This window comes from Jaculus jaculus, chromosome 9, assembly GCF_020740685.1.
Source record: "Jaculus jaculus isolate mJacJac1 chromosome 9, mJacJac1.mat.Y.cur, whole genome shotgun sequence".
Taxonomy (NCBI): domain Eukaryota; kingdom Metazoa; phylum Chordata; class Mammalia; order Rodentia; family Dipodidae; genus Jaculus; species Jaculus jaculus.
The window spans coordinates 89,316,766-89,335,548 of record NC_059110.1 but is presented as its reverse complement, the minus strand read 5'-3'; the positions used below and the strand labels follow the sequence as shown (position 1 = coordinate 89,335,548).

Sequence of the window (18,783 nt, the reverse complement as noted above, 5' to 3'; positions counted from 1 at the left end):
TTGATAATCGAACCTAGGCTGTCAAGATTTGCAGGCAAGCACCTTGACTGCTGAGCCCTGATTTTTTTTTTTTTTTTTTTGACAAAGTTGCCCTATAGCCTAGGCTGGCTTCAAATTCACTACATAGTTGAGGCACACCTTAAGCTGACCTTCCTGCAATCAATACACATGTAAAGCCAGATGCAAGTGATGCATGCATCTGTAGTTCATTTGCACCAGCTGGAGGCATTGGCACACCCATTCTTTCTGTCTCTCTCTCTCTCTCTTTCTCTCTGCTTGCAAATAACTAAATAAAAATATTTTTAAAAAGACTTTCCTATGTAGTACATAACCTTATGATTTCTAAATATTAGTCTAAATAAGTAATAAAATAAACTCAAACTATTTTTTAATTCCTTCAAAAATTCTACCAACCTATGCAATTTTTTCACAGCCAACTCATTGCCTATGAGTTCATTTGCATTCTGAGGTTGATACTTTTCTGTCCAAAGCATGTCTTCAGTACCAGAATCTAAAGCAAAACAAACAAATAAATGAGTAAATAAATGATTCCTTTATTGACATCTATTATTATAATGTAACCAGTATTTGCAGAAATGCTTATGTTTAAGCTGGACATGGTAGCACATGCCTTTAATGCCAGCACTCGGGAGTTAGATGCAGGAGGATCACTGTGAGTTCAAAGACACCCTGGGCTAGAGTGAGGCCTTACCTTAAAACAACAACCAAAAAAAAAAAAAAAATTCAATTTGCTGGAACAGAAAACTTTGTCCTGTTTTTTTTTTTTTTTTTTTGGTTGAGGCAGGCCCAACAGACTGGCCTTTTTATTTGTTTGTTAGTTAGTTTAATGCAAAAGACTTACAGCACGAGCAAGAGAGACAGAAGTGGTGCACCAGGACCTCCAGCCACTGCAATCGAGCTCCAGATGGGTGCACCTGATGTGCATATGCAACCTAAGACACTTGTGTCACTTTGTGCTTCTGGCTTATGTAGGACCTGGAGAGTTGAACATGGGTCCTTAGGCTTCACAGCAAGCATCTTAACTGCTAAGCCATCTCTGCAACCCCCAGAAAGCTATTTCTGCTATAGACTCTCTGTCATCATTTATTATCAAAACATCAGGGCTAGAAAAATGGCTCGGCAGTTAAGGTACTTGCCTGTGAAGGCAAAGGACCCAGGTTCAATTCCCCAGGACCTCCTGTGTAAGCCAGATACACAAGGTGGCACATGCATCTGGAGAATGTTTGCAGTGGCTGGAGGCACTGGCACACCCATTCTCTCTATTTGCCTCTTTCTAAAAAAAAATAATAGGGCTGGAGAGATGGCTTAGCAGTTAAATGCGTGCCTAAGAAGCCTAAGGACCCCAGTTCGAGGCTCGGTTCCCCAGGTCCCACGTTAGCCAGATGCACAAGGGGGCGCACGCGTCTGGAGTTCGTTTGCAGAGGCTGGAAGCCCTGGCACGCCCATTCTCTCTCTCTCCCTCTGTCTTTCTCTCTGTGTCTGTCGCTTTCAAATAAATAAATAAATATTTTAAAAAAATATTAAAAAAAATAATAATAATAAAAAAAAATATTTACAAAAAAATCAGGGCTGGAGGGATGGCTTAGCAGTTAAGGTGCTTGCCTGCAAAGCCAAAGGACCCAGGTTCAATTCCCTAGGACCCATTTAACACAGATGCACAAGATGACAAATGTATCTAGAGTTTGTTTGCAGTGGCTGAAGGCCCTGGTGCACCCATTCTCTCCCCCCTCCAATAAACAAAAATTAAATAAAATAATTTTAAAAATCATCTTCAGGCTGTAGAGATGGCTTACTGATTAAGGCACTTGCCTGCAGAGTCAAAGGACCCAGGTTTGATTCCCCAGGACTCACACAGGCCAGATGCACAAGGCAGTGGATGCATCTGAAGTTCATTTGCAGTGGCTAGATGTAGGCTAGTAGCCTAGAATGCCCAGGCTCTCACTTTGTCTCTCAAATAAATAAATAAAAATAAAATAGTTAAGAATATATCTTAAGGGCTGGAGAGATGGCTTAGCGGTTAAGCGCTTGCCTGTGAAGCCTAAGGACCCCGGTTCGAGGCTCGGTTCCCCAGGTCCCACGTTAGCCAGATGCACAAGGGGGCGCACGCGTCTGGAGTTCGTTTGCAGAGGCTGGAAGCCCTGGCGCGCCCATTCTCTCTCTCTCCCTCTATCTGTCTTTCTCTCTGTGTCTGCAGCTCTCAAATAAATAAATAAATAATTAAAAAAAAAAAAAGAATATATCTTAAAACATCATCTTGTGCTGTGCATATCTTCACATGTACTCAAGGCTGTTAGCTTCTTCTACACGATTTTATAAAATGTACCTTTGGAAGAATCTGGATTTATCCCAGAAGAGTTGTTTGTTTTGTTAAGTTCTTCTAACGTCCCTTTTATCTCTTCTGGACTTACTGAAAGTTCATTTGGTTTTTTTCTTTTTGACTTTTGGTTTCCTGTTTCCACTCGTTTCCTTTTAGTTTCTCTTTGCTTGACACCAGGCTCGAGTTGTGGCTTCTCTGTGGGGGTTGTAGAAGTGCACAGGCTTAGTAATCGATGAGAGACTGGTGAGACACTCACCAGTCAAATCACCTCTGAAAGTCCCATATTAGTTTTATTAGTATTAAGATGAAAAAGTAGGGCTGGAGAAATGGCTCAGCAGTTAAGGTGCTTATCTACAAAGCTAAAGGACCCAGGTATGATTCCCCAGGAACCATGTAAGCCAGATGTACAAGGTAGTACATGTGTCTGGAGTAAGTCTGCAGCAGCTGAAGACCCTGGCAGGGCCATTATCTCTCTCAAATAAATAAGTAAATAATAAAAATTTCTTGCCCAGTGTGGTGGCACACACCTTTAATCCCAGCACTCAGGAAGCAGAGGAAGGAAGATCAATCACTGTGAGTTCAAGGCCACCATGAGACCACATAGTGAATTCCAGGACAGCCTGGGCTAGAGTGAGACCCTACCTTGAAAAACTAAAAACATAAAATAAAAACTTCCTTTACAACGAGATGAAAAGGTAAGAAATGAATGGTATATATTGAAAATAAGCTAGAAATAATATTTAGGCTGGGTTTGGTAGCACTCCTTTAATTGCAGCACTTGGGAGGCAGAGATAGGAGGATAGCTGTGAGTTTGAGGCCAGCCTGAAACTACATTGTGAATTCCAGGTCAGCAGCCTAGGCTACAGCAAGACTACCTCTAAAAAACAAAACAAAAACCAAATTAATAATAATGATGATGATGATGATATTTAGATTGCCTTTGGGACTAGGGAGATGGCTCAGTAGTTAAAGGTACTTGCTTTGCTTACAAAACCTGATGGCCCAAGCTCAGTTCCCCAGGATCTACATGATGCCAGATGCACAAAGTAGCACACACATCTGAAGTGGTAAGAGGCCCTGGTGCATCCATATTCACTCTCTTTCATTCCCAATATGATTACAAATAAATAATAAATTACCTTTTGTATTGTGTATGTGTGTATGTTGAAATTGCAATTTTCTTAAATGAATGACTTAATATTTTTATATAATTAAAGCTCTTTATCTTCATCTCTGGAAGCTGGAAGGCACTAATACTACATTACATTGCCTACGGTGCTTTCCTTCCTTACTGTTAACAAAGTTCTGTCTATATTAACCATGTCTTTTTTATTTTATTTTTATTTTTATTTTTTGGTTTTTCAAGGTAGAGTCTCACTCTAGTCCAGGCTGACCTAGAGTTTACTATGTAGTCTCAGTCTCAGGGTGGCCTTGAACTCACGGCAATACTCCTACCTCTCTGCTCTCCAGTGCTGGGATTAAAGAAGTATGCTACCACGCCCATCTATACTATTTCTAAGAGTCAAAGGCTATGTATTCATGTCTTCAAAATTCAAATGTTGCTGAGAATGGTGGCATATGCCTTTAATCCCAGCACTTAAGAGGCAGAGGTAGGAAGACCACTATAACTTTGAGGCCAGCAGCCTGAGACTACACGGTGAATTCCAGGTCAGCTTGGGACAGAGTGAGACCATAACTTGGAGGGGGAAAAAAAAACCCTCAAATATTAATATTAACATAAATGATAATTATCACTAACCTTTTTTGCCATGATGTTCAGAAAGTACTTGATGCTCAATTCGCTTTTTTAGAAGCAAAGGAAAATATTTTCCCAATGAAAAGTCAGGATTTGACAACCTAATTTCCTCCAGCAAAAGATTTCTTACTTCTGTAGTAAAATCCTTCCTTGTCCTGATAAGCTGCAATGAAACAAGGTATACAATAACACACTTGTATCATCTACTCCTGTTTCTCACAATACCACTGTCCACCTTCTGTAAAGAAATCATATCAAGAGCCGGGCGTGGTGGCGCACGCCTTTAATCCCAGCACTTGGGAGGCAGAGGTAGGAGGATCGCTGTGAGTTCGAGGCCACCCTGAGACTCCATAGTGAATTCCAGGTCAGCCTGGGCTAGAGTGAAACCTTACCTCGAAAAACCAAAAAAAAAAAAAAAAATCATATCAACATAAAATTGCTGATAGTCATGAAAACAAAGCTATATTTGCACAGCTTTTTTGTTTAGTTTAGTTTTGTTTTTCTAGGTAGGGTCTCACTCTAGGTCAGGCTGACCTGGAATTCACTATGTAGTCTCAGGGTGGCCTTGAACTCGTGGCTATATTCCTCCTCTGCATCCCAAGTGCTGGAATTAAAGGAGTGTGCCACTACGCCTGGCTCTTGCATAGCTTTTGAAAGACTTAACTCATAGTTTTACTTACTTCAACAAATTGTACTTTACCCCTTCATAAGACTATGATTCTGACTTACAAAGAATTTTTAGAATATTTATTTTGGGGGAGGGGGCTAGAGAGATAGCTTAGTGGTTAAGGCGATTGCCTGTAAAGCCAATGGACCTCAGATTGATTCCCCAGTATACACGTAAGCCAGATGCACAAGGTAGAGCAAGCATCTGTCATTCATTTGCAGTGGCTAGAGGCCCTGGTGTGCCAATTTTCTCTCTCTGCCTCTTTCTTTCAAATAAATTATATACATATGTATACATGAATGAATAAAGCAGGAAGGGTGCTTTAAAATAAATAAATACACACACAGACACACACACACACACACATACACATATTTGGGGCTGGAGAGATGGCTTAGCAGTTAAGGCACTTGTCTATGAAACCTAATGACCAGGGTTCAATTCCCCAGTACCTGTGTAAAGCCAAATGCATAAAGTAGCCCTGGCAAGCCCATTCTCTCTCCCTCTCTCTCTCAAATAAATAAATATTTTAAAATTTCTATTAATTTATTTGTAAGCAGAGAGGCAGAGAGAGAGAATAGGTGCAGCAGGGTCTCTAGCCACTGCAAATGAACTCCAGATCATGAACCATGACATGACATACAGTCCTGTGATATGCAAAGTGTTTAAATATATGTAGTATATAATCTAACATTCTTTAAATTTTTTTTCCCAAGGCAGGACTATGTAGCTAAGTCTGTGTTTTTTTTTAAATTAATTTAATTATTTAAAAGAGAGAAAGAAGCAGAGAGAGAGAAAGAGAGAGAATTGGCACACCAGGGCTTCTAGCTACTGCAAATGAACTCCAGATGCAATTGCAACCTTGTAAATCTGGCTTATGTGGGTCCCAGATAATTGAACCTGGGTCCTTTAGCTTTGCAGGCAAGTGCCTTAACTGCTAAGCCATCTCTTTAGCCCCGAATTCTGGTTTTGAATTCAGGATCTTCTGCCTCAGCCTTTCAAATGCTAGAATTTCAGGCATGGTAAACATGCCTGACTACTTTATAAATTATTAAAATGTTTTTAAAGCTCTGTGAATATTTAAAAGAAATGTGGGCCAAGCATGGTGGCACATGCTGTTATTCCCAGCACTTGAGAGGCAGAGGTAGGAGGATTGCTCTTTTCGTGGAGACTAACCTAAAACTACATAGTAAATAGTAAATTTCAGGTCAGCCTGGGCTAGAGTGAGATTCTACCTAAAAAAAGAAAAAAAAAAAAAAAAAAGAAAAGAAAAAGAAAAAATAAAAATGTGTATTTCATTTAGACTTATTTTTATAAACTAGACTTTAGCAAAAAAACAAATTCTAGGATTCTAGGTTAGGCAATAACAGTAAACATACAATTACTTTTTCCCTCTGAAAGAGGATGTATGTGGTAGTTTGAATGGATATCCCCCAATATATTCAGGACTTTATTAAGCTTGTAATTTAGATCTTGGCCACCTGGCTGGAGAAAGTGTCACAGGGCTAATCCCAGGGTCCAGCCCTAAGGTGTGGGGTAGATTTGGAATTCCAGTCTAAAGATAACATAATATGCCTTAAATTTATCTAGAGTTCATAAAGTGTGCTTCCTTGTGGTGCTGGTGGTAGCTTTTTTTCTCTCTGCTTTGTCCTGCAAAAGGACAGCTAATTTCTTCTGCCATGAGGAAACTTACCCTGGATTTGTAATTTTCAAATAAACCTCTACTTCCATTACTGTGCCCGGTTTGGAAGCTCATCCTAGCAACTGAAGCTGACTACTAGAGAATTGGTACCAGGAGTGGGGTTTCTGAGATGAATCTGACCATGTGGATCTTGGTCTTTTGGAATTTATGTGCTAGAGGAACGAGAAACTTGGTGCTTGCATCAGAAGATGCCTTCTAGAGCAATAAGCCAAGTATTATGGATTATTCTGATGAGAATTTGAAAATACTAAGTACAAAGAAAACTGTATTTGGAGGTTTGGCTATTGAAGTTTCTAAGGGAAAAGAAAGACTGCAGAAAACCTTGTTGGAATGGGGTACTGGAATAAGGGCTGGCTGAATTCTGCTGCCCATGCCCAGAGAATTTGATCAAGATTAAATCTGAAATGGACTGATATGCTTAGTTAAAGATATGGGACTGAGGGGCTGGAGAGATGGCTTAGCAGTTAAGCGCTTGCCTGTGAAGCCTAAGGACCCCAATTCAAGGCTCAGTTCCCCAGAACCCACATTAGCCAGATGCACAAGGAGGCACACAGGTCTGGAGTTCATTTGCAGTGGCTGGAGGCCCTGGCGCACCCATTCTCTCTATATATATCTGTCTCTTTCTCTGTCACTTTCAAATAAATAAATTAAAATAGACAAAAAAAAATTTTTTAAAAAGACATGGGACTGAGCTGGGCATGGTGATGCACGCCTTTAATCCCAGCACTCAGGAGACAGAGGTAGGAGAATCACTGTGAGTTCAAGGCTACCCTGAGACTACACAATGAATTCTGGGTCAGCCTGGGCCAGATGAGACCCTATCTCTAAAAACCGAAAAGATATGGGACTGAGAGATTATTGATTTAAAGTTGGAAAATCTCAAGCAAGTTTAAAATTACTGGCACAGAGACTGACTACTAAAGCTGTTATTGTCAAATATCTTAGCATTTGGAAGGAAGATGGCCAACTGTTTTACATTAAAACAATGGAGAGAATGCCTGAGGTGATCCTACCCTAGACAGGTTGAATGGTAAAAATGCAAACTTTTTTGAGAGGAGATCTTAAAAAAAAAAAACAAAAAAAACCTGCTATTCAAAGTCACTGATTTATTTCTTCCCTGAATTATGAATATGGCTGTGATATAGAAACCACCTTTTCTGGATACTGGCACACCTAGAAGCCATAGCTACTAGAAAATTTTCAGTACCAGGGATGGGATATCTTCCAGTAACTTGTTGGCCAGGGATGTCCCTTATGCCCCTAAAACATTACAGGCCATTGCCAAGACTCTTGGTTTCCCTCCAGAAATAGATGGTAAGACCCTACTATTGAAGATGCTACATGCTTGGGCAGCAAGGTCACTGAGAAGTCAAGTTGGAGCTAAGCTGAAATCTTCTCCCTGTAGATCATCTGACAGAAAGCTGGAAGAAGCTATGCTGCATGCAGCCCTATGGGAGACAAAAGTCATCAGTGGTGATAAATAACAGTAGACCCTGCAAACCTTAAGTTTGGCCAGCCAGGCCAAATGTCCAAATGGGTGCAATAGTGGCATATTGGTTATAGAGGAAAACAACTGCTAATTGAACTGGAGGACTGCTCCACGGGAAGGAATATGTGCCTGATGCTAAAAACCTAGTGAAAAGCCTATGGCAGGGCTGGAGAGATAGCTTACTGGATAAGGTACTTGCCTGCAAAGCCAGAGGACCCAGGTTTGATTCCCCAGGACCCATGTAAGCCAGATGTACAAAGTGGCACATATATCTGGAGTTCATTTGCAGGAATTGACAGCCCTAGTGTGCCCATTCTCTTTCCTCTCTCTCTCTCTGCCTCTTTCTCTAAAAAAAAAAAAAAAAAAAAATCTTGATACCCTGTAAATACTTTTCTTCATGTTCATACCCATATATTAATGCTATTCTCACTTTGGTTAGAGAAGCTTCTCTTTTCAGATGGTGGTGACCACTGGGATGATTCAAAAGCAACCATAATGCTGAGAAGAAGTGACAGAGAAGTGTGAAGAACTGAGACATCTCTATCACAGATTCCAAGGATCAGGGCCCACTGCAGAAGAGTTGACAGAAGGCATGTAAGAGCCAAAGGATGGGAAGGACTGCTTCCAATGCAATCTTCCAAAATGGTCAGGCTATACATGACCTCACAGTGGCCCCATAATAGGAGGAAAAACTGATAACATCAAAATAAAAGGAGATCTGGGGAGATTGCTCAGTGGTTAAGGCACTTGCCTGCAAAGCCTACTGACCTGAGTTTGATTCCCCAGTACTCACATAAAGAAAGACACAAAAAGTGGCACATGCATCTGGAGTTTGCAGTGGTTAGAGGCCTTGGCACACCCATTCTCTCTTTCTATATTTCTTCTCTCTGTCTCTCTACTTGCAAATAAAATAAAATAAATTTAAGTCTGGGTGTGGTGGCACATGCCTTTAATCCCAGCACTTGGGAGGCTGAGGTAGAAGGATCACTGTGAGTTCAAAGTCAGCCTGAGACTACATAGTGAATTCCAGGTCAGCTTGGGCTAGAGTGAAACCCTATCTTGAAAAACGATAAAAATAAAAATAAATTTAAAAACTAGCTGGGCATGGTGGTGCATGCCTTTAATCCCAGCACTTGGGAGGCAGAAGTAGGAGGACTGCCATGAGTTCAAGGCCACCCTGATAGTACATAGTGAATTCCAGGTCAGCCTGAGCTAGAGTAAGACCCTACCTCGAAAAACCAAATAAATAAACAAACAAAACTAAAAAGTAAGTAAAAATTTAAAATAGATTAATTTAGAGGAGGAAGGGATATAATAGTGCTTTGTTAAGGAGAAGGTGGGAGAGGGGAGGGAATTATCATGGCTTATTGTCTAAAATTATGGAAGTTTTCAACAAAAAAAAAATTAATAAATTAGGGCTGGAGAGATGGTTAGTAGTTAAGGCATTTGCCTGCAAAGCCAAAGGATCCCAGTTCAACTCTCCAGGACCCACATAAGCCAGATGCACAAGGGGGTGCATGCATCTGGAGTTTGTTTGCAGTGGTTGGAGGCCCTGGCGCACCCACTCTCCCTCTCTCTCTCCCTCTTTCTCTCAAACAAATAAATATTAAAATTAAATAATACAGAAAAGAATATATATCATAGTAGGCCATGCCTTCACTGGTATGGTTTAACTTCCTCTTGAAACTAAACTGGAAATTTGCGTTCTCTTCTCATGAGCTGCTTCACTCAGGTCAAGTGTTTTGTCCCAGCAATAAAAATTGGTACTAGACGCGAGGGTGTTGCTCCAGTAAGCCTGATTATGTGTTTTTTGGTCTTTTGGAATTTATTAGCAAGAGAAGTATGGAAGGATGTGGAACTTTGGACTAAGAAATGCCTTGCGATACTATAAGCAAAGCTTGATGAGCCGTTCCAGTAGGACAGTGCAAGGCCTAAATGCAGACAGAGCCTTGGAGGCTTAGCTTAGGAGGTTTCACGGGTAAAAATGGAGTTTATCATGTCCTGGGTTAAAGAACTTGGGCAGGGGCTGGAGAGATGGCTTAGTGGTTAAGACATTTTCCAGCAAAGTCAAAGGATTCCGGTTCGATTCTCCAGGACCTACATAAGCCAGATGCACAAGAGGGCACATGCATCTGGAGTTTGTTTGCAATGGCTGGAGGCCCTGACATGCCCATTCTCTTTCTCTCTCTCTCTCTCTCTCTCTCTCTCTCATCTTTCTCTGTCTCAAATAAATAAATAAGATATTTAAAAAAAAAAAAAAAAGAACTTGGGCAGAATATAAAAGTAGTGAACTGATGTTTTTGGCACAAAGAAAGTTTTGGACAACAATGTGCTCCACAGTTCAGTAGAAATCGTCTGAAAGATTACCATCACTGAGAATGAGCCAGGTGCTCTACATTGGAACAGTACTAAGAGTGCTAACTCTTTTGAAAGCAAGGGGACATGAAAGAAGAATGCTAAAGGAATTTTCTGCACTTCAAAGTTGGTATTATTTTCCCCCTGGATTAACAAAATTTGGTGGTTTTCACCTACTTGGTACTGTGTTTTGTTTTGTTTTTTTTTTTGTTTGTTTGTTTTCCTGGTACTGGTTTTTGAAAGTATGATAAATGCAGGAATGAGAGTCACTGGATTTGTAACACAATTTTTAAAGATGGCTCCTAGGTGAGGTGGAACAGGGTCAACCCTGCAGAGAGGCCAGGAGAGACAGTAGCACGGACCTGGAGAATGAACTGTGCATTGCAATGAAGACTCTAGGGTTCTGGAGATGCCAGGAGTGTTTGCACGGCTTCCAAAGAAAGCTACTTGCTCTGGCATGGATGGATTGGTCCAGAAAGTAAGTGGTTAGGCTACAGGAGTGAAATTTGGAGTACAGAGATTTTATAGTGAGTCCCAGAAATAGAGCTTCAGGATTTAATGTTTGCCCTGCTTGTTTTCTATTATATGTTGGTCCAATCTATTATTGCTATGCCAAATTCCTCCTTTTTGCAAGCATTTAAAAAAAAAAATTGCCACGCTCACCAGGCATGGTGGTACATCCTTTTATCCCAGCATTCAGGAAGCAGAGGCAGGAGGATCACCGTGAGTTCAAGGCCACCCTGAGACTACAGAGTGAATTCCAGGTCAGCCTGGGCTACAGTGAGACCCTAACTCAAAAAAAAAAAAAAAAAAAAAAAAAAAAAAAAAAAAAGCCAGGTTAGAACAAGACCATATCTCAAAAAACCACTCCCACCAAAAAAATTTATAAGACTAAAATAAACCCTTTTCTCCCATTAGCTGCTTCTGTCAAATGTTTTGCTCTAGCAACCAGAGGCAACTGTAACAATGTACTCTCTAATACTTACCATGACTGAAGAACTATTTTTTGGAGTTAAATTCAATGTTGAAAATTCACCGAGAGCAATAAAACATTTTGAGAGATCTGTTACTTTAGTATTCCGTTCTTTAAATTTAGTTAACAGAGGACAAGATGGTGGCTTCAAATGCCATAACCAACAGCCTAAAGAAAAACACAAAATTATTTAAATTTATTTATATCCTATGCATTGACTAAACATCAAGTATACAAACATAAGTTTAATTCCTAACACTATAAAAAAAAAAAGAGGGGTTGGCTATTGCTGAAGACTCCACATACTTGGGCTGCAAGGCCACTGAAAATCCTACTGGAGCTGAGCTGATAACCTCCTCCATGTAGACCCACTGACAGAAAGGTGGGAGAAGCCATTCTATATGCAGTTCAATGGGAGAGAGAAATCATCAGTGAGGATAATCAACAGTGGACACTGCAAGCCTTATATTTGGCCAGCCAGACCAAATGAACCAATGGGTGCAATAGTGGCATGTCTGTCATGGTGAAAACTAACTGCTCTCTAATTGAACTGGAGGCCTGCTCCATGGGAGGGAATACATCCTTGATACTGAAAACCTAAAACAGGGGTAGCCATGAGCCCTAGGCGTGTAACGTCTGAGGCTGTCTGGCTAAACCTATATACTATGCTTATCAAACTGCCCAGTAAGCATTTCTCTTAATGTTCATACCCTTATATTAATGCTACTCTCACTTTTGGTAGAGAACCTTCTCTTTTCAGATGGCAGTGACCTTGGGATGACTCAGAAGGCATCATGCTGCTGGAAAGAAGTGACAGGAGTGCTTAGTACTGCATTATCTCTATCACACTTTCCAAGGCTCAGGGTCTATTGCAGAAGAGGTGGCAGAAAGAATGTAAGAGCCAAAGGAAGGGTAGGACTCCTTACAACATGCTCCCCCCAGACACAAAATGGTCTGGATATCCCTGACCTCACAGTGCCTGACACTACCTACACAAGGTCATCATAACAGGAGGAAAAGATCATGACATCAAAATAAAAAAGAGACTGATTGAGAGGGGGAGGGGATATGATGGGGAATGGAGTTTCAAAGGGGAAAGTGGAGGGAGGGAGAACATTACCATGGGATATTTTTTATGATCATGGGTTTGTTAATAAAAAAAAAAATTGAGGGCTGGAGAGATGGCTTAGCGGTTAAGCGCTTGCCTGTGAAGCCTAAGGACCCTGGTTCAAGGCTCGATTCCCCAGGAACCACGTTAGCCAGATGTACAAGGGGGCGCATGCATCTGGAATTTGTCTACAGTGGCTGGAAGCCCTGGCATGCCCATTCTCTCTCTCTCTCTCTCTCTGCCTCTTTCTCTGTCACTCTCAAATAAATAAATAAAAATAAACCAAAAAATTTTTTGAATAAAAAGAGGGGTTGGGGAGATGGCTAGCAGTTAAGGCACATGCCTGCAAAGCCTAAGGACTCTTGTTCAACTCTCCAGGTCCCACATTAGCCAGATGCACAAGATGACACAAACTACAGAAGACTGCACATGTGCACTAGGAGGCACACACGTCTGGAGTTTGATTACAGTGGCTGAAGGCCCTGGTGCACCAATTCTCTTCCTCTCTTTCTCACTCACTCTCTCACATAAATTTTTTTTTTTTAAAGATATAATCTAGGGGCTGGAGAGATGGCTTGGTGGTTAAGCACTTGCCTGTAAAGCCTAAGGACCCTGGTTACAGGCTCTATTCCCCAGGACCCACGTTAGCCAGATGCACAAGGGGCGCACACATCTGGAATTCGTTTGCAGCGGCTGGAGGCCCTGGATTGCCCATTCTCTCTCTCACTATCTGCCTCTTTCTCTCTCTGTCACTCTCAAATAAATAAATTATAATAAACAAACAAACAAAAAACTAAAAAATCAACCAAAAAACCTCAACATGTTTCAGGAAAGCTCAGGAAAAGGGCCAGCTTGAGCCATGGTCACAAATGCGTTCCTGGCCAGCCTGGACTACTGAGATTCAATAACAGTAACAAACCCAAACCAAAGATATAATCTAAATGGCTAATACAAAAGTATCAAATATGGGGCTGGAAAGAAGGCACAGTGATAAAGGTGCTTGCCTGCAAAGACTAACCACCCAGGTTGGAGTCCCCATTATGCATATAAAGCCAGATGCACAAAGAGGCACATGCATCTGGAGTTTGTTTGCTATGAGTTTAGGCGCTGGTGGGCCCATTCTCTCTGTGTCTATCCGCTTGCAAATAAATAAATATATTAGCTGGGCGTGATGGCTCACATCTTTAATTCCAGCACTCGGGAGGCAGAGGTAGGAGGATTGCCATGAGTTCAAGGCCACCCTGAGATGACAGAGTTAATTCCAGGTCAGCCTTGACCAGAATGAGACCCTACCTCAAAAAACAAAAAACAAAAAATAAAAATAAAATATATATATATTTTTTTTATAAAATAAACAAACATGAGATGTAGTACTGGAGAGATGGCTCAGTGTTTGAAATGCATGCCTGCAAAGCCTAAGCACCCAGGTTCAATTCCCAGTACCCATGTGACGCCCGAAACACAAGGTGGTGCATGCACATGAGTCTGCTTGCAGCTTCTAGAGGCCCTGGCATGGCCGTCTTCATTCTTTCTCGCTCTTAAATAAATAAATATTAGCCTCCACAAGTGAATGACAACCACAAGTGAACCTATGGGTCTCTACAAGTGTACATATATGTGTATACACAATATACACACACAACATACACACATGCCCCCCTCCAAAAAACAAAACCATAAACTTGAAATCCCCACAAAAATTACTACAAGAACACAACAAGGCAGCCAGGTGTGGTGGTGCACGCCTTTAATCCCAGCACCCCCAGACACAAAATGGCCTGGAAACCAAAACAAAATAAAACAAAACGAAAAATAGTGCTTTCCCAGCTTATGCATAACTATGAGTTTTAATCTCCAGCACTGCAAAAAATAATAACAAAACAGAAAAAAAATAAAACTGAAGGTTAGAGCCAGGTAAGGTAACACACACCTGTTATCCCAATGCTAAGGAGGCCCAGCAAGATCAAGAGTTCAAGGCCAGCCTGAGCTACATACTGAATGAAAACCTATCTCAAACCAAAAGAAAAAAATTGATCTTATAGCATTGTTGTATTCTTGTTTTGTTGTTGTTTTTTGAGGTAGGGTCTCACACTAACTAGCTCAGGCTAACCTGGAATAATTCATTATATATTCAGGGTGGCCTCAAGCTTATGTGGCGATTTTCCTACCTCTGCTCCCAAGTACTGGGATTGAAGGCGTGCGCCACCACGTGCAGTATAAACCACAATGTTTTTGCTTGTGCACCTTGAGAGGTGTGTGTAGGTGTGCGTATGTGGAGATGAGCACAGCAGCATGCAGAGACCAGAGTAGAGTGCTGGGTGTTCTTCCTCCATCAGCTTATTCCTCAAGACAACCTCTGTGTGAACGCACAGATATGGTTTTCACAAGTGCCAGCAAGTCTCTGGGTTCTGTTCCCTACAGGACCGGGGAAAAAAGGCTGTATAGCCACACCCAGTTATTTATATGGGTCCTGGGGAACTGAACTCAAGTAGTTTCAGGCAGTCTCAGGCCCTCATGCTTGGACAGCAAGCTCTCTGATCCACTGATCCAAATCTCCCCTGGACCCTATTTTTCAAGATTTAAAAAATATTTTTATTTATTTAAGAGAGAGAGTGGCAGATAGAGAGAGAGAATGGGCATGCCAGGGCCTCCAACCACTGCATATGAACTCCAGACACATATGCCACCTTATGCATATGGCTTACATGGGTCCTACGGAATTGAACCTGGGTCCTTTGGCTTTGTAGGCAAGTGCCTTAACTGCTAAGCAATCCTGCCAGCCCAAGGCCTCTGTTTTAACAACCACCTCACATCGTTTCGTATTACATCTAAGAGGTTAACAATAAATATTCACCCTGGGCGTGGTGGCTCATGCTTATAATCCCAGTGCACAAGAGGCTAAGGCAGGAAGATTGGTATTAGGTTCAGGCCATCTTGGGCTACATGGTAAGTCCTTGTCTGAAAAAAAGAAAAAAAAAAACACCTATATAAATCAAAATAAATACTTAATACTAAACTTACCCTCATCCTGCTGTTGCACGTGGAGCACTCTCTGGAAACTGGTACTCACGGCATTGTACACATCCAGAGCAGCAGCTTTCTTTGCAATTCGTCGTTTCAAAGAATCTGGCAAACCACTCATTAGAAAATCCCGTCTTGCTTTAAATTGTACATCACAATCCTGAGATTTATCTTGACTTTGAAGAAAATGATTTGAAAACAAAAGCAAATGTTATAAACACTTAAAGGAATTAAACTTGGAAATAAATTTTAATTTTTAATTTGGGGTTAGAGAGATAACTCAGCGGTCAAAGGTGCTTGCTTACAAAGCTTGACAGCCTGGGTTCAAATCCCCAGTGCCCACATAATGCCAGGTGAATGAAATAGAACATGCATGTGGAGTTTCTTTAGGGGCAAAAGACCCTGGTGTACCCATTCTCTTTCTCTCTCTTTCCCCCCCCCTCTCTCTCCCCTTGCAAATACATAAATAAAAGTATTTTTCTGGGCTGATGAGATGTCTTAGCAGTTAAAGTGCTTGCCTGCAAAGCCTAAGGATCCAGGTTAAATTCTCCAGGACCTACATAAACCAGATGCACAAGTGGCACATGTATCTGGAGTTTGCAGTGGCTAGAGGCCCTGGCACACCCATTCTGTTTCTCTCAAATATATATATTTTTTAAGTGAGTCTGGTTTTCTCTTCTGGTTTATCTGGTAATGGAAATCAAAACTAGGGTTTTGTCCATGCTACACAAGCATTCTATCAACAGCGCTATAGCCTAGGCCTCTTAGCAAATTCATATATATTTTTTAATTGATTTGAGAGAAAGTGTATATGTGTGAACAGGGCCTCTTGCCATTACAAATGAGCTCCAGATGCATGTGCTACTTTGTGCATCTGGCTTTACATGAGTTCTAGGAAATCAAACTGGGCCATCAGACATTACAAGCAAGTGACTTTAACTCCTGAGCCACCTCTCCAGGTTCCTCATAGCACTTTTTTTTTTTCCTGTTTTTTTTCAGGGTAGGGTCTCGCCCTAGCCCAGGCTGACCTGGAATTCACTATGTAGTCTCAGAGTAGCCTCAAACTCATGGCAATCCTCCTACCTCTGCCTCCCAAGCGCTGGATTAAAGGCATGCGCCACCACACCCAGCTACTTAGCATATTTTTTAACTTGGCTTCCAAGGTTCCAGATTGGCTGGTTCCCACTTGTCCATTCCTCACATTCCTCCTTTGCTCTCAGTGTTCAAGTCACATTAGCACTCTTTCAGTATGGTATTTCCTACACATATTTTGCAGATACTTCGCTTGGGCTGGAACACTGCTCCTTCTCTGATGAACTGCTGCTCTTCCCTCAGAATTCAGGTGTTTTCATTGGAAATGTCCAAAAACACCCAAATATGAGCTAATAAAATGTTGTACTTAGCCGGGCGTGGTGGTACACACCTTTAATCCCAGCACTCAAGAGGCAGAGGTAGTAGGATCATTGTGAGTTCGAGGCCACCCTGAGAAAACATAGTGAATTCCATGTCAGCCTGAGCTAGAGTGAAACCCTACCTCAGGGACAAAAAAAAAAAAAAAAAAAATAGTTGCACTTCTTGGTCTTGTGTCAATTTTCATATGTTAAGCCAATTAATGTTTAATTAGGGTCTGTCTTCCATATAGACTGTAGGAAATGTGTCTTTTCTATCCCCATAATAGCCTGAGTACTGGGTACCATATAGATATTTAAGTATTTTATCTAATTTGAAAGGAGAGAAAATGGGTGTGCCAGGGCCTCTACCCATTGCAAATGAACTCCAGATACATGCACCTCTTTGTGCAACTTATTTTACATGGGTACTGAAATATCGAACCTGGGTTGTTAGGCATTACAAGCAAGTACCTTAAGCTTTAAGCCATCTTTCCAACCCCAGGTAGGTATTTAAGTATTTATTGAATGATGTTCATAAAGTTTTATACTTTGGTTTGCATTGTTATTATTATTATTATTTTACTATTTTATGAGACAACTGGCAAAGCATTTACAAAAAAAAAAAAAAGGACCATCAACTGCACTGGAAGCATCATCAATTAGTCATCTTCTAAAATGGACCTATTTAAGCTTCAAGTTGATAATTTACATGTTTTCTCAGTGGAAAATAAATGAAGACAAAATGCATTCTATACAACCTTTTGACATTTAAATATTTATATTAGACTGACCTGCTGTCATCAAAATCAAGGACAGGATTTGCTGTTTTTTGAGCCTTTTTAGCAAGAAATAAAGGAGCAACTTTCATTTTTCCTTAGAGACAAAAAGAAAAAGAAAAGCACAAGAAAAGTTTTTTTAAAAAAAGAGAAATACTTATGCTAGGATTAAATACTTACCATCTCAGGCTGGAGAAATAGCTTAGTGGTTAAGGTGCTTGCTTGTAAAGCCAAAAGACCATGGTTCGATTTCCCAGGTCCCACATAAGCTAGATGCACAAGGTGGCACATGCACCTTGAGTTTGTTTGCAACTGATGGAGGCCCTGGCACACCCATTATCTCTCTCTTTTTCTCCCTCTGCCTCTCTCTCTCAAATAAATAAATAACAATTCCAAGTTAGCTTGGGATAGAGCAAGACCCTTCCTTGAAAAAGAAATGACTATACAATAATCTGTTACATCAACCTGGAAATATCAAATATGAGAATCTCACATGTAACTTTCTTCTATAGTTAAAATTCCCCATAACCCACTACTAGGCCTCTAGAGACATTCTCAATATGTTCAATATGTGAATATTTCCAGATAAATAACTAAACTTTTTTGTTTTTCAAGGTAGTCTCATTCTAGCCCAGGCTGACCTGAAATTCACTATGTAGTCTCAGGGTGGCATTGAACTCATGGCGATCCTCCTACCTCTGCCTGCCAAGTGCTGAGATTAAAGGTGTGCACCACAATGCCTGGCTCCAGATAAGTTTTTAAAATTATTTATTTAGTATTTATTTTCAAGCAGTGAAAGAGAGAGCAAAGGAGATGGAGAAAGAGACACAGGGAGCACACCAGGGCCTCTTACTACTAGAAACAAATTCCAGATACATTGTCAGCTTGTGCATCTGGCTTTACATGGGACCTGGGAATTTGAACCTAGGTCTTCAAGCATTGTAAGCAAGCACCTTAACCATTAAGCAATCTCCCCAACCCTATCCATATAATTTTGATGGTCAGTAAAACTTGGCAACCCTTAACTTAGTCAAGGCTAAATAGGTATAACAAAATAGAATAAATTATAATATGGTCAAAAACAAATTTAGCTGGGTATGGTGGCACATGCCTCATTGAGCTAAAAATTTCCTCCCTGTAGACCGGCTGACAGAAAGCTGGTAAAAACTAGGCTGTTGGGGCTGGAGAGATGGCTTAGCAGTTAAGC

At 40.9% G+C, this 18,783-nt stretch overlaps 1 protein-coding gene across 1 annotated transcript in view; it reads right to left on the bottom strand.

The window, feature by feature from the left end:
• Atad5 (ATPase family AAA domain containing 5) overlaps positions 1-18,783 on the bottom strand; it is a 61,868-nt gene that overhangs the window by 26,914 nt on the left and 16,171 nt on the right. The window contains exons 6-11 of the mRNA XM_045159182.1: positions 17,592-17,673; positions 15,410-15,585; positions 11,294-11,448; positions 4,098-4,257; positions 2,345-2,533; positions 415-511 (exon numbers count right to left, since the gene is read on the bottom strand). Coding sequence (XP_045015117.1) covers positions 415-511; positions 2,345-2,533; positions 4,098-4,257; positions 11,294-11,448; positions 15,410-15,585; positions 17,592-17,673 — 859 coding nt within the window. The remainder of the gene's footprint in view (positions 1-414; positions 512-2,344; positions 2,534-4,097; positions 4,258-11,293; positions 11,449-15,409; positions 15,586-17,591; positions 17,674-18,783) is intronic.